This window comes from Myiozetetes cayanensis, unplaced genomic scaffold, assembly GCF_022539395.1.
Source record: "Myiozetetes cayanensis isolate MyiCay16 unplaced genomic scaffold, myiCay2020 scf5-8, whole genome shotgun sequence".
NCBI lineage: Eukaryota > Metazoa > Chordata > Aves > Passeriformes > Tyrannidae > Myiozetetes > Myiozetetes cayanensis.
The window spans coordinates 26140113-26156903 of record NW_026087742.1 but is presented as its reverse complement, the minus strand read 5'-3'; the positions used below and the strand labels follow the sequence as shown (position 1 = coordinate 26156903).

At 38.3% G+C, this 16791-nt stretch overlaps 1 protein-coding gene across 3 annotated transcripts in view; it reads left to right on the top strand.

Annotated features, from left to right (window-relative positions):
* The window catches only part of WARS2 (tryptophanyl tRNA synthetase 2, mitochondrial), a 45999-nt gene that overhangs the window by 13007 nt on the left and 16201 nt on the right, over window positions 1–16791 (top strand). The window contains exon 2 of one of the 3 annotated variants that reach the window (XM_050333571.1): window positions 6967–7224. The exons of 1 other annotated variant lie outside the window; for it this stretch is intronic. In XM_050333571.1, coding sequence (XP_050189528.1) covers window positions 6967–7224 — 258 coding nt within the window. The remainder of the gene's footprint in view (window positions 1–6966; window positions 7225–16791) is intronic. One more of the 3 variants, XM_050333572.1, reaches the window with a different exon arrangement.

The following is a 16791-nucleotide window of genomic DNA, read 5'->3' as shown; positions in this document are numbered from 1 at the left end:
TTTGTACCAGATGAATTTGACATATTGAATTATCGGATCATGGTAAACATGTTTAAAAGTTTCTTAAGCAAGTTTGCAGAGAAGTAATTCCTTTAAAAACAGCAATTGAAGCAAAGTCTTTAGTACACAGACTGCTCTTAAGTTTCCCTTTTCCTTATTTTTTTCTTTTTCTAATAACATTAACACTTAAATTGTACCAATTAGGCTTTAAAATTTATGCTTTAGCTAGTAAAATCTGACTTGTCTGGCTTCCCTTCATTTTGCTGCTCAATAACTGTCTGAAGACAGGTTTTGCTAAGCCAGTATTAACAGACGAGCATATTATTTTAGCAGCGAGAGCTTTGAAGTTGCAAAGTATTAATGAGGGAAATAAAAAAAATTGTAGACAGATGCAAAGATGCAGTAGTTGGTGACTTTCGTCAGCCAGAGAATTCTTTTGTCTCTGAGTTTAGAGCAAGTTTTTGGTTGTATTATTTTGTTTTATTTTTCTTCCCTTTTTGATCCCTGTTGGGAGGATCTTCATGTTTGAAATTTCAAATTTTCCAGTTTATATGTTTTACTCATGTCTGTGTTTGCTTAATGCTGCTCTTTCTTCCCTTTGACATTTTCTTTTCCTCTGGCAAATTTGAACTTGCTTCAGTTTGGGACAGCTAGGGCAAAACGAATCGCCACGAATAAAATAATAACAAGAAGAGCAAAGCCTGTGAATGATCCTTTGCTGTTTCCTGCGTCATTCCAGTCTCATTAATCAGCACTGGTGCTGTGGAGGCTTGTGGTGTGTTATGTCGCCAGCACAGCAGCTTCTCCATCCCTTTCCCCCACCCCCTGTGTGCCTACACAGTGGGGAAAACTAGAGAGGGAAACCATCAATCTTTCCTGTCACAGATGTCAGCAGTGATTCTCCTGTGGACTTCCTGCTCTCTCTGTCATGCCCACCACCTGTGTTTAGAATTAGCTCTGATGCTGCGGATCTCACTTGGCTCTTCACCTGTTCTGCCCCAACTAAATAGCTGTTAAAATAAAGCAGAGCAGCTAAATGCTATAGCATGTGAATGTTAACCACCGCTGTGGGTTGTGGAGTGATTTCTGTTGCAGCTGCTATTGTAATACTGTCATAATTTTCTGCAGCAATGTGAGGTTTGGGTCTGAAATCTCTTGTTTGTGTTTCAACCCAAAGGTGAGCTTGTGAGCAAGACTTCTTTTTAATTTAGAGATGAAAATATTTATTGGATATATTGCAGATAGAGGCATAAGGCTATCTCCCATCAGTTAGCTTGCTGGGATAGATTCATGAATGAACTCCAAAGAAGTTAGTTACTTTGAAGCTTTGTCCTTACCTTCAATCACTCAAAGGATATAATTAGCAAAAGACTCTTTGGGATTTGATTTTTATATATGTGTATTCAGCTAGTGCAGCTCTTGAAAATGTGTCTGTCTCCCCCATCACTGGGTAGACTGAGAAGCTGAATGCACTGCCTCTGTACCTCTAGGGCAGGATTAATGTAGTCATTTTATGGTTTGTTGTGTTAAATAATAGGTCTTAACTGGACTGTAACCAGCCAAATTTTTATGTATACTTTTATGTAATTGTATAACATTCCTCTGCCCAATTAAAAGGAGAAAGCAATCCTGAGAATTGTCTGTCTGTTGCCAGCTTTCTCCTAGTTCCTTGAATGAGTGCTAGGTTTTTCTAGTTTTAAAACTCAGAAAGAGATGAAAGCTTAGGCATGAAGTTTCCTTACAATTGTAGCTTGTCTTCTGTCATTTCAAGTGTGTGGCAATATTTATGTGGAGTTATAAAGAGCAGAGGTTCTGAAAACTTGAGTCTTGTGAATGCTTTCACTTGATTTTATTTGTGTAACTCTTTGTGAAGTAGAGGAACTGTGTAATCCCTGATTTTACTACATACTTGAGAAGCAGTTTTCTGCTGACTGTGCCAGGCAAATATATGTATTCAACAGGTAAACACTTGTGTTCAACAGTCACAGAATTTATAATGCTAAACATGAAACGTATAATCCAGATACCAAGAATTGGCTGTGGTGTGGGATGTTTTCGTCTGTGTGGATCTTTTCTTATTTCTGGCAACTTTTGTCTTCCAGTTTTGTCACATTTATCTTAAGAAAGGGAATGTGAGTGTGCTTTTTACTGCTGAATTGAGGCCTTGACAATTGTAGCTCTCCTTACTACTAGTGTGGCATACTGCGAAGAGCTCTGCTTTGGTCTGAGAGGGAAGCATTGGATTTTGGAAGCTGTCACCTTTTCCAGTATACTCTTTTGCATTGAAGATGGGTATGGCCATACTGCAGGATTTCAGGACCAGACTTTAGCCATCCTACTCTGGTACAAGAATGTAATGATTATTCCTGATCATTTGAGAGCATTTGGATATTGACAGTTTTTCAGTATAAGAAGCAGCAGTTGTTTATCTCATTGCGAAAAGGGAGGTTAGGTAAGAGAACACCTGAATCTTAATGGGTTTTGGATCAAGCTTTGTTTGGTAATGCGGCCAAGAAATGCACTGTGGTGTTTGGAATTGCCATGCGAAATTCTGATTGAGAGATTATAAAATAGTAGATGTTAAATCATCTGTCAGTTACTACACTCTTAATAGGAATGAAGATTAACATGCAGCACTGCTGGTGTAGGTGCACACACCACACAGAGTTAAACATACGAACAGCAGGCTCACACTGTGCTTACTACAGATGTCTGAATGAGTGAGTGCCTGTGGGCTAGAGCTGCATGTCTTGTGGCTTTCACTCTGCTCCACTGGGAAGTCTTCACTCCTTTTGTTTTTATCCTTTTCCAACTCCAGTACTTTCATGCACACAGCTCCCATCCCCTGACCTAACAGCTTCATTGAAGTGCATTCCAGCCCCATGATTTCATGGTACGAGGCAGAACTCCCCTGCCACGCTGCTATGCTGCCCGCTGCTTCTCACGGAGTGAACAAACAGGGAACATAAACTCTCTCCAAAGGAGCAATGTTCTCTGTATATTTTTAGTGCGAGAAATCCAAGATTCATTTGAGGGTGTTTTGTGTAGGCTTTTTTTAATATAGACTTCTGCTAACACAATGGAATATTTCATGCCACCCTATTTGCTGTAACTTGTCATGCTTTATGTTGTTAAATGGAATCAAAGGAGTTAAAGATGAAAGAGTTCTAGTCAACTGGTCCCTCAGCTGGGAGCCAGTGTGGGTTCTTTGTAATGTATTTGTTAGTGCTTTACTCAGGCTCAGCGTAGCTCAGTTTTCATTATTGGATTTACTTGTTTCTGCAAATTCCGTACTTTAAGTTAAGTAATTGCTGAGCTTAGACTCAGTATAATACTGCTACTGTTTGTTTCTCATGTTTAACTTGCTATTTATTGCCCTTATACTGAACAACCCTTTTATAAGTAGTTGTTTACCATTTCAACGTACAAAGCACCAGTAAAGATGTCATGCTTGCCTTCACAGGTATTCTCTTTACTGGATAGACAGAGAACTTTGTTCTCTCTTTGTATGAAACTATGTCCACTTTACATTGTACTTGGATGTTTTCTTTTCAACATAGAGTGTATCACCAGATGCTAACTAATGTAGTATTACAACAAATCTACTTTTCATTAGCTCGTTGTGAGCCTTTGAATATTTGGAGTTATTTGCAGTATTTGAATGTACAGGTTATGTTGAGACACTGATGTCTTGGATTTTCTTGGTGAAAGATGTTCTCAAACTGTCTTTTTAAATGTCACTGTTGTATTTTTATGTACTGAGTGTATTATACTTAAATTCAGGGACATCCAATATGTTCATAGTGACATAATCTCTGACTGGACAGTGATCTGGGAAGGGGAAAAGGCAAATAAAGGCAGATAACGTGTTATGGGAAGCATATGAAGCAGGGCCTGCAGCTGCTGCGTGACTTGGGGACTGACAAGGTTTCTAGACAGAACTGTTCTCCACAGGCTCGGAGTGTTCAGCTCTTTTTGGGTCATGATATTGACACATGAGCTGGTCTCTGCTAACTGCACATAAATTCCTGCTTTCTAGAATAACAGACAGTTACCCCAAGGGGTAGAGCTGCTTCTGCGCTGAAGTAGCACTAGCTTCAGGGTCCCAGGGAAAAGAAGGAATAACATCTGGAGACATTTCAGGTGATGCTGCCTTTGACTAGGCCGCACTTGAAAGACGTGCAGCTTTAACTTGGTCATCCTAGCATACTTTACTTGATGCACATCCACAGTGCATTTCTAGCACATTATGAAGTTTCTTAGCTTTTCTAACTGTGCAGGTAGGAAACATATTTTATACAACGTCACTGGAGTCAAGGCAGTAATAGCTTCATTAGTAAATAATAGTAATAACTGTAATAACCTTACCACATGGTATTCTCTGTGCCTTCTTATTGTCTTGATTCACCATGCAAGAACTCTTTTGGGAAGCAAGGGGTGGAAAGCACAAGTGGAGGAAGAAGAGGATATAGAAGGGATAAAATTGTCTGATAAGAAGATGGAGAGTAGGGCTCTGAAAAGTGTAGCCTGTGAAAAGAGTGTGGTTAAACAGGCATATAAAGGGATACTGGAAAGTAAGCAGCACTACGGGGAGAAACAACTGTGGGAAGGAGTATCAGGATTTGTTCTGAGCGAGGGGAGACAGGGAGATGAGAAGAGGTTATGTGCTCTGACAAATAACTGGCTGTTCTGGGGTCCCTTTAGGGGCAGAACACCATCTTAGGGATCATCTATTTATAGCCTAATTTTCTTTTTGATTTCCTATTCTCTTGGTGAAGAGCAGGAACATGGGAAGCAAAAGACAAATGTTATCCCTGTAAAGTACCTGTTGCATTGCCTAGCAACTACTCTAAGCCCGTAGTAGTAGAAATACAGCTCTGAAGCCAAGTATATTCCAAGTTACCCAAGTTTCTGCAAGACTTCACTTACTTTATATACGTTGGAATGCTGTATGCCTCCTTCTGTAGGTGAGCACCTGGCCCTTCTCAGTTTTAAGAAGAAGCTGTCTGCAGTCCTTGGAACAGATAGCAGCTTAGTGGGAGGAGAGTGGGTTTTGTGAGCGGTGAGAAATGCTCTGGTTTAGGTTCCCAGGAAAACAAGCGATCAAATGAGATTGAGGAACATAATTCCATTTTTGTGTAATGGAGAAAAGAGGCAAAGGTGATCAAGGACTGGAAGCTGGAATTGCTGTTGGAGGAAATGATGTGCTTTTCATTGCAGTGACTACCTTGCAACTCCTGTGCTGGAGGTTCTCCAAGAGGATTTCGAAATTGACTCAAGAATATACTAGAAGTCAAGAAGATATTTGGGGTGGGCTGAAGGGGTTACCACCAAGACTTAAGTGTGTAGGCATTTATGTGAGCAGGAGAAATTAGCATGGCAGCTAGCCCAAACCTCCTCTTGCCTGTCAGCACAAACACTTAAAATGTTGGATAAGAAAATGGCCATAATCTGAAAAACAGGCTTGCTTTGAAAGCAGAGAATTTTTCAGCAAATTTTGAAGGAAATAGGCAAGGCTTTTCTGAACTACAGATCGTGTTTTAAAAAAAAATTCCTATTCCACTTGGAAACACTTTCTTATTAATTTTTCTTAAGTCTGAGTCAAAATTAATTAAGTCAATTTGAAGTCCTTTCTTTAATAGTTAAAAATAATGGTATTTGGCCTTGACTTTTACTGCCATTTTGTGTGGTTTAATAGTTGTGTGCCTTTTTTTTTTTTTCCACACACATTTGTAAAAGATTCACTGAAAAGAAAACAGACTACATCAGTAAATAAATTCTCCCTGCTAAGTTATAGATGTTGCTCATAAAATTTAGCAGGAAAAAAATCATGGAGCCACAGGCATAATGAAGGTGACGTTCCTGTCGCACAACAGACTCTGAGGTTTGTATTGTGCAGCTTTGTGACTGGGACTCCTTGCTGAGGTTTGGGGGGACCCTCATTTGTAAGTCGAGCAGTCTTGCATGCTCTTACAACTTGGCATGTAACAAGCATTTACACATAAAACATTGCTGAACTACTTCTGAATATGGTGGAATTCTTTGGAAAGGTCGGGGAGGTAATTGATCATTTGCTGACAGCTTGGGACTCTGAGAAAATGGTCATATGGAGAGCTGGGATGCAGGAAAACAAACTTTCTAAGATGGTAACTGTCACATAGCCAAGCTATACATGTTTCAAGCTTTCTAATCTTTACTCACAATCTCAGCTTCTTAGTACTTTTTTTTCTAGTTCTCTGTGAACTCTCTTCAGATGTTGACATTTTACTGGTCCTGATGCATGGACAGTGATCCAGGTGTGATCTTGAGCTATAGCAGTATTTCTTTGTAGACCCCTTTTAGAAACTACGCTGCTACCAAGATAGGTAGTTTCAGAACTCTGATGATCTTTTTCATTATTCTTTAACCTGTGGGTCAAGGAGTAGATTTCTTTCAGGAACTGCTCAAAATGTTCTCTGGAGCCAGAAGAATAAGGTTTCAGTGTTCATGGAAGTTAAGATGGCAGTCTACTGGGACGTTGCATGAGTTTATAACAAAAATGTTTGAATTTCTCTGCACTGTGATCCTAAGTTTCTATATCAGAATGGATATAGAAACTAAAATGGGGGTATAGAAACTATATTGGATATAGAAACTAAAGAGAAACATACAACTTCAATGCAAAAGAGGCTGAAAGAATCTACCACTTGGTTTCTGAGATCTGCTTTTCACCAGTCTTGTTTACATCTATAGTTTTTTGCATATGCAGTCTGACAGCTTGAAATTACGGTAGTTGTCAATCTCTCTGCATTAAGATAGAGTATTTTAACTGACTTACTGCAATTATCAATCCTGAGGTAATTTATACATTAATACGCTGAAGAGAGAAGAGACAGGCATAAATGAGGCTTTTTCAGTGACTTTTAAATATAAAAGAATCTGTCAAAAAAAAAAGTGTATGTTAATTTTACCAATGCTTTGCCACAGAATATGGTCGTGGATCGGATTTTCTCTGGTATCCAGCCAACAGGGACACCTCATCTGGGTAACTACCTTGGAGCCATTCAGAACTGGGTGAATCTGCAGGAAGAGTACAGCTCAGTGCTGTATAGCATTATGGACATGCACTCTCTCACCATGCCCAAGGAGCCAGCTGTCCTGCGCCAGAACATACTGGACACCACTGCTGCCATCCTTGCCTGTGGTATTGACCCAAAGAAGTGTTTCCTCTTCCGACAGTCACTGGTTAGTGCTTTTCACACATGTTAATGAATGAGCATCTTTGTGTTGGTCCTAGTAAAAGTTAGCAGTGTTGGATTTTAAACTTACCCTTTTGCTGTGATTTTGAAGTGGCTGAAACGATGGCTGAAAAGTCCGCGCTGTAAACTTCTGAAGCAGAGCTAGGAGTTGGTGCAGGTTATGAGTAAAATACTGAAAAGACCTGTTAGGAGACCATTAATTTAGTTCTGTAAGTCTCACTTTAGTCACAAAATGTTAACTCATAAATGCCTAACTGAAGTCTATGTGTATCCATAAAAACAGGTAAAACATGTTTCTTTGGTTTTGTATCAGCTCTTGCCACTTATTCTGCCAGCTGCACAGTATTGACATGGTAAGTTTTGTATCAGTTCCACCATGATTATCAGGGGGTTACCTCTTCTTTGGGATTTTTTTTTTCCATTCTTTGCCATAACCTGTGTTTCATATGCACCTGATCTGATAATTCGTATGTGAACTATTTGGTTCTCTTGACAACCCCAAGGAGTACTGGGCTTACCTTCCTACTTGGCATATGTCACTTTAGTCTATGACATGCTGTATTTTCCTGGAACACAGCTTAGTTTCTTGCTCAATTAACTTTCTGGTACTGACTCTAAACTGGCAAACTTCTGTAATTTCCCACAGAGACAGATGTGTCATACCTTCTGCTCGTGGGAAGACGTCCTTAAATGGATGTCCAACTTGCAGCAGAACTGCAAAGGTGATATGCAGTGTCTGAAATTTATCAGTGTAAGATGAAATGGTATTACATTCCTCCTTTGAACATGGTTCTTTACTGGCAGTTTCCTGTGGTTGTCAAACTGCAAATGACAATCATAGCTTCATGTCCCTGGTGGATAATAAAAATATGAAGACAGATATACTTCCTGCTTCATTTTTCCTCAGTATTAAAAAAAAAATTCTAAATAGATTAGCTCAGAATTCTAGTGGAGGTATGTTTAAATTAATTTATCCTATTTTTTCTTCTTTTCTTTTTTTTTTCCAAATCCAGTTAGCATTTTAAATAAGTTACCAGCTTGAGTTTTAATTTGGCTCTCTGACTTAACTTCATCATCGAGGCTGACATTAACTGGAATAATCTCAGGGTGAGTTACAAGCCAGTGGTTCAGTAAAAACCAGTCTAAAGGTTTGGGGGATTTTCTTGCTTTCAAGCAAGTGAACAATTCAATTAGTTCCAACTCAGGATCATTGACTAGCTATACAGAGAGGACTCTTCAGCATAGAGTAGAGATGATTTGCAGGTTACGGTTAGAGAGGTATAAAGTCAAGGTTTATAAAACTGCAAGTGAAATGGAGAAAATAGGGAAGGGTTGGTTTATCCACTGAAGAATGTGAATTGACAAGTATCAAAACAAGGTAACACCTGGAGATTCAACACAAGCAAAACAATGCTGTATTTTGTGAAATCCACAATCAGGCTACAGAACCCCTTGTCACAGGATACATTGCATGCTGAAATGTGTATGAATTCAGAAGAAGACTCGACAAATTAATCTAAAAATCATTTCTGGACTTTTTCATTTCTGATATTCCACCTCTGCAGGAAGTGCTGAAATCACAGATGGAAGAGTATCCATGCTTTTTTGTACTTATATTCTTTGTTGTTGATTGCTGTCAGAGATGGATATTTGGTCAGTTCTAGTATTGTTTTCCATATGTTCCTACAAGTTTAAAAGCTAAATTAGTGCTGTTCCAGGTCTTGCTAAAGCCAACACACAGACTTAAACTTCCCTTGAAACCAACAGATTATCAGTGAGGATCTTACATTGCAGGCAGCCACAGAAAGCGTGTTGTATCTTTCACAATATGATAATGCAGAGACTGAGCCTTCGAGTCCCAAAGTATCAAACTCAGAAAATTACGAGAGGACAGGACTGTACGTGATGCATCTCCTGTACAGTGGTGCTTCTACCAGTACAGGCAACAACCAATGAAAACCTTACATAGCTAGACTTGAACCTGCTCAGCTTTATCTTCCACCAAATATGATTCTGGTTTATCTTATGGTGGTTAGGCTGGCCTGTGCTAAATAGACTACCTTTATATGTTAATTCTTCTGTGTGTCTTTATCTGTCCAGATTTAATGGTGGTTCTTCTTATTTAATCTAAACCATTAGATTAAATGTGTGAGCCGTGTCTGATGTCTTGAACCATATTCTTACCAACACTTATCACACATGTATCAGTACAACTTTCCAAATTGGCTGATTCTAGCGTATTTTTGAAAGCTTATTGTCACACTGCAATCAGAAGGACTACTATAGTTGTTTGTGAATCCAGACTGTTTCAGTACTGGTTCAGGCTGAAGTGATTTGTTAGCTTCCCAAAGCCAAGTCTATTCAAGCTGTATGTAGTGGTCAGGTACACCCAGAGATGCACTGTGGTCTGTTCATTTATATCAGCAGGACCAGATGTTTCTCTGGAAGCAATTAAAAGGAATATCTGCATGTAGCTCTTGATGCGAGGAAAAGAGACAGGAACCTTGCTAATGTGATTATTGTTTTAGTGTGATAATGAAATAGTACGTTATGGAATGTCATAATACCGAGATGATTGTTCCTAAAAATGAGGGTGTAAGATGGATTGCAGTTATTGCTAATCAAGAAAGTTTATTACTTGATTTTGATTGGTAATTGCTCAGTTTTCAAAAAAGTGAGCTGACCTCTCCTTTTCAGCCACTCTAGCAGTCTCCAAGGGTGGTCTAAAAGGCCATGCTTTTGTTTACAAACATTTGGCTGAGGTGTAAAGCAAAGTAACCAAAACTGATTGTATTCTGAAACAGGTTGTATTTTAAGAGGTCATCAGGAAAGCAGTGAAAATCCAGCTGCAAATAGAAAGCTGGTTTAGGTATTTGGTTATGGGCAAAGTAGTTTTATTCAATACCAGATCAAACTGATAAATGAGAGAATTCTCAGTAGATTAGTGTGCTATAATTATTGTTTTATTTTGAGTTCTATCTAGAAAATTACCAAACCTTTGGATCACAGAAATGCTACTGCAATTACTTCTGATTAACACTTCTATTCTTTTTTTTTTTTTCAAACAACATGGTGCAAAAAAATTATTACTAAGAACTTTTAGTTTTAATCACCTAAACCCACTACAACTAATGACTGTTAGTACCCTGATTCTGTAGCAGTAAAGGCAGAATGAAATTCTTGCACTGTGAAAGTATGCTAGTAATGGTAAGCCCCACTGAGAGACTGCTCATGTGGTCACTAATGTGACACTAACACTGCTTGTCCTCTCACTTTCTTTGGATTACCCTGGGCAAGAGTGGTCTAGAGTTGCTGAAAATGGGTTTCTTTGTTGCTCTTTATTTGTTTATTTGGCTTACTCTTTCTGTACTTTGCTGCTTGTGTTGCTTCTCTGGAATATGTTTGCCATATGTGAAAAAATATTGCTACTTTGTTTCTCAAAAGACATGTGCATTTAGTAAGGGTTTCACTCTCAGTAAGCTTTTGTTTACAGGAAGGTTTGTGCAGATTAAATCTCTAATCCAGAGCTATCTGAAATACCTGCCTCCAGAGTTTTCCCACATTTTACCATCCTTTCCAATACAAGCAAGAGATAAAAGGCTGGAGAGTATTAATCACAGATTGCTGGAGGAAAGTGTGGTGAAAACAGACACCTCTCGTATTGTAGTAGATCCAAAAGGTCCTGCTATGATAAGGATACAGGTGAAGTTGACTTGGGGTGCCAGAACTGATGTTAGTGATGTTCTTGCCTTGCAACTGAACTGAAATAAAAGAGAAATTTTGCATAAGCAAATTTTTATTCTATTGTTTAGAGGGCACAGGGCTTGTGTTCTTGTGTATTGGGTAAATTACAGCCAAATTAGCTAAATGGAAAGTGCTAGTTTCATGAAAATTATTTTTATATGCTTCAGAATTTACGATTTGTAGATTATATTTTTCTGTAGCATGTATAAACAGTAAGTTAGTGGCTGGCAGTATTGCAGTTCACCAAATACCTCCCATACTTAAATTGTCATACACAAACTTGAGCTCAGGGAAGTAGTGGATACAAAGAATAAGTGATGATAACTTGAAAATATTTAGAAGCAAGAAGGATGATGATGAATAATTAGGGTAGTGTTTGGAACCACATTGTCTGTGAAGGGTTATAAACAAGCACATTTAATTAGAGTATCTAGGAAAACACAATTGTGGAATATGTTGGACAGTAGAATGGCCTCCCAGTGAGAGAAGCTCTTCCGTTACAGCTTGTTTAATTATATTTTCTTGAGGAGAAAGGCAAATTATAGAAGTGACAATTTCAGTAAGAATAAAACTAAAAATAAATGCCTATTTCAAAATTATGCATTTGTTTTTGGAGTACAGCTGCAAAATATATAAAACCCTCTTTGCTCTTAGAGAAAATTATGTCAAGATATGCTTTAAGTGGCTGCTTTTGCCTACTAGGCATGAAAAAGAAGTAACAGAATAATAACTTATACAACATATCATGAGAGTATTAGAAGAAAGAGAAAATATATTCCTTAAATTGTGCCATAACTGATAAAAGCTGTAGCAGTCATCTTTCATAAAACTTAGAATGTTTTATTAAAAACAAAAAGGACTTGGGGGGGTGGGGAGGAGGGAAGGGGGGGAGGGGAAATAAGAAAGACAGGACCCAATCTGCACACATGGTAAACTTATATGGTGTAAGCCATTTTCTCTGATTCCTGGTGGGTACAACACACATTTCAGTTCTTACCCACCACCATCTTGTATCTCATCTGCTTCACAGTTAAAACAATTTTAGAAACTTGATTTTGCTTTTATGTGGTCTCAGACTGTTCTTCCTGTCCATCTACCTATTGCAGTAGACACGTGCTAAATGTCCCAAGAGAAACTAAAATTCCATCAGAGTTGATTCAGCAGGCAGTGGTTGATACGCTGCACGAACGCTTCTCTGAGGAGCCCTGTGAGTTTCTGGACAACGTAACGTTCAGTTTCTGGGCGGAAAATTGCAGTTTTCAGCCTTCTGGATAGGGTGATTTATTTTCTGAGTATAATCAGCTGCAGTGTTCTTGCAGTGTGCTAGCAAATTGAAGCAGTAACTCTGGGAGGTGGGAATTTGCCGATTTGTCTTAGCCTTAACTCCAAAAGCCAAGAAACAACAATATAAATGTGTACACTGGTTCACTGCTGTTATTTTCCAGAAATATCCATCTGCTTTGTTTTGTGGGCAGAGTTTGAATGGATTCATGCTACTTCTTGTCCAATTTTCAGAGGGGCTGAAAAGCTTCCATTGCATCATAGCTTATAAATTCATTAAAGTACATTAATTTAGCATGGTCCATTGAAAACTTCCTGTCATAAGAGGAAGTATGTGACTGTTTAATTTAGCAAATTATTCTGCTTCTCTTATTCCTCTGTTTTCTCCCTCTGAGGAGTGGACTAGACATAACTAGAGCTCAGTGGGAAAAAAAGTAATGGTTCACTAGGATTTGGTGTTTTTTCCTTCTTTCTTCCTTAATTTACCTGGTTTATTCATACTATTATGTAGCTGTTATATGTTCCTCTCTTCACCAGACTTCTTGACACACCAGACTAATTGGTCAAACAGTATTATAGGTTAGACTAGGGGAATGTTTCTGAAAATAAGTTAATTTCCTAATAAGTAAAGGAGGGGAGAGGGTGCTCCAGCCAAATTACTGTGCTCTGTCAGGGTTTATAACCAGTAAAACTTGATTCCAGTAGAAGTATTCTTCGTCAGATTCTTCAGAAAGGAGAGACAGATCTTATTTCTGTAGGTTTTAACCAAAAATAAGTAAGTGACTAAAGTGTTCAAAGGTAAAGGTGAAAGCTGTAAATACTGACAGATTTACCAAAGATAACTAGATAACCACCCCCCAATTCAATATATTGCTTAACATATTCTTTAAATCAGATGTTGCCTTTGTGACCTTGAACTTAATCCACCCACTCTTGAATTATTTCTTTGAAGAGGAATTCAGAATACTGCATCAAATTTTCTATCATAAGAGTACCTCACCGCGTGTTCAGTTGCTCTGTGCATTTGATTCAAGAGCAGTCTATTTTTACCTTGTTTACAGCTTTTATTCTCTCTAGCTGTATAGTACTTAGTGATGTATGTCTGCATCTTGAACATATTGCTTGCAACCTGAGGCATTAATAAAATCTTACCTCTTATTTGGGAAAAAAAAAAATGTGAGCAGTGTCTGCTTTTAAAAAAAGGTCTCTTGAATTTTTTGGAAGCACTAATTGGTAATTCTAGAAGAGACAAAAGTCCTAAAAAAAGGTTTAATTTCTTTTTAAATTTAGGACACTTTCTCATCTCTGTTCAAATTTCTTTTAGTACTCAGCTAGCCAGATTACCTCCCCAGACCTCTTTGTTTGTCCTCTACACTGTCAAAGTAAAATCTTTGAAATTTACTGTCCATTTAAAATGTAGCCTGTAATGAGGTTACAGTGTCGAAGGGGAAGCTGCTTCCATATAATAGACATGCAGCAAATTTGCAGTGCCTTTCAGACAAGGGCAATAGGTTGCAACTTGAGGAAGTCCATCTTGACAATGAAACACTGCATCTCTTTTTTGCAGGAAGCCACTCCAGCTGCCCACGCACAGCTTTGTATTATAACCTCAGAAAGCTGAGGTCCAGTGTTGCTGATTTGGCTGCTTTCAGATCTGCTTACAGTATCCATGCCTCTCCCACTGTTGTTCTTGAATCCCATTGCTTGCTGTCCTCCTCAGCTGTATGTCTCACCATGAGAAGCCATCTAGAATTATTTGGACTAAAAGTAGCTATTGGTTTTCCATGTGTGTATCATCGGCTGTGGCCAGGGAATATCACCAATAATTTTGTATGGAAAGCTAGGATCATGGACAAAATAATATATCTACAGGGAGAAGCCCTGAGATTTTACTTCAGCATATAACACTCCAGAGATGATTCGAGTGTAAATTATGAGTTTAATAACTTAATGGCCACACAAGTAAATAATTAAGAAGCTATTTATCTTTAAAGAGGGAGTAGCAGGGCACTCAGCCAGGTGAAGAAACAAAAATGGTCCTTTTAGATAACTGCTCATTATCGTTTGTAACTGGTCACCTCTGTTAAATAATTGTGCTTTAAAAAAATAAGAGAAATCTGACCATGCAGACTTGGGCTTGTCAGGCCACAAGAAAGGAATGTAAGTAGTTTGCTCTGAAAATAACTCTTTAATTAGTGATTTGTAAGCCAGGTTGCAGTGGATGCTTAATGCAGTGGAGATTGAAGGAGGAAATGTGTCGCTGGTAATAGCAGAGAGATGACCATCTCGACCCTTTGAGAAATGTTGATGGCTTTTACAGACTTGGAAGAGATTGGGAAAGGAAACTTTTAAAGTGGGAAAGAACGTAGAGCATGTAAAAAGAGAGAAACTTGAGGTATTTAGTGAGAAAAGCAAAGGGTATCATTTGGGCTGTCCAAAAAGGGGGGGGGGGTGGTGTCACACTGTGGATCTGGTTAAGCTTTTTTGGGAAAATTGTTGATGGGAAATAGTTGGCTTTGTAGGGAAACAATAAATAGAGGACGTTAAAGACTCTTAGTCTTCTGAATATTTTCAACCAAGCTGCAAGAAATATTTCCTGAGGAAATAATATTTATATTGAAAACAGGCTATTATATTTTTTTCAAGACACAAAAGTAGCTGAAGTTGACCTGAAAGATTTAATTGATTATTTGGTTGATTTTCAGAATTACCAATGATTGTGACATTCCTGGAGTTTGGTTTGACATACAGGTCAGGAACTGTCACTGGTTGTGAGTTTTGTTCACTGGAGATGTAATTCTGTTTTCCTATCACTTGTAATATTTTTATTTGGGGGTATTGGGGGAGAGGGCAGTACTGAGAAAATTACTTCTGCATTGGAGAAGAGTTAAGTTTATTATCATCTGTTCTCTTCTGGGAAGGTGGAGCATTCCTGAAGTACATCATAGGCTCACAGAGTAGTTCTATTGTCAGACTTTAAAATACAAAACAAATTGAGTTCTTTACTGGTTCAGGTGTACAATAATTGATCGTAACTTTTTATGCTTCTATTACCTGAAGTCCTAATTAGGATTTGGGTGAATGCCTTTAAAGAGCAAACAAATAAACAAACAAACAACAAGGGAATAAAGGCAAGTAAGAGACCTCTTTAACAGGCCTACTCTTTTGTTTTTGGTTTTTGGGGTTTTTTTTGAATGGCCCAGTGAGTAGTCATGTGCCTCAAGGATTCATACTGGGAGTAATCCTGGTCAACATCCTCCTTTATGACCTAAAGAAGATAGTGAACAAAAGTTTGTGGGCAATGATAAACTCTTACAAGTAGCCAAATTCTATGCCAAGGAAGAGAACTCCAAAAACTCTCATAAAACAGAGTGGGTAGGCAAATAAGGGGTAGAGGGGCTTTAAATGCAAGGTAAAGCATCTAAGTAAAAGTAGTCTAAACCTACTTTTACACATTATTGAGCTGAGTCACAATGCAGGAGTCACCACTGGCAGTTCTATAAATTTATGGATCTGGATTTCATAGAATATTCTGAGTTGGAAGGGACCCACAAGGATCATTGAGTCCAGCTCTAAAGGGAATGGCCCATACAGGGATTGAATACACAACCTTGGTGTTATCTGAAATCATTGTTTCAGCAGAAGTTATTTTCAAAAAAACCAACAGTATGTCATCATCACCATATTGCGAGAAAGGGTTTTGAGAATAAGACAGAGCTGATGTTTTGTAGCTGTAGAAAACCATAGCGTGCCCATTTTTTTTAATATTGGTTAAATCTTTACTGTCTACATCTCTAGAAGGAACTATGATACAAAGAGGAATTAATGCAACAGGAAATAGAGTAGCTGCCTTAAAAGTTAAAATTCAGAAGATAGGGATGAAGAGAAGAAGGCTGAGGCATATATGCAAGCAAAGTTGACAAAATCAGAAAAACACTGAATAAGCTGGATGTGGAATTGTTCACTAAATTGTGCAATACAAGAAACAGGTGGCATTCAAAAGTAGTAGGCAAAGATAGATAAATTAGTGGCTACATTAATGTGTTTTTACACATCAAGTTTAAGCCTCTGGAGCTTATTGATACATGTGGTTGTGAAGTGGGCAGTGTCAGCCAGTTCAGGAGGGGATTAGACACATTCATGGGTAGCCTGGATGCTAATAGGACTGGACCAGGGATAATACCTTTGGATATTCCCTAGTACAACAGTCATGGATACTGGAAAAGTACACTTTTACTTCTTACATTCTTATGTTTTAGTTGTTTAATGAAGATTTTTGCTCCGAGTTTTAAATGGACTTGCAGCAAGGAGCTGATCAAGTTTGAGAGAATGGCTTCTTCCTGTTGTGATCCATTGGTATTGCTCAGTGAAAGGAAGTGTAGACTGAGCCTTTATTTTGCCTGTTGTCATGTACATCTTCACGTCTTCCAGTTTCTTTGTATCCAGATTTATCCAATTTATTCCAAGTGATGGAATACTGTAGCTAAATGAGTAACATTTGAGCTGATGCACAGTGACCAACCAAATG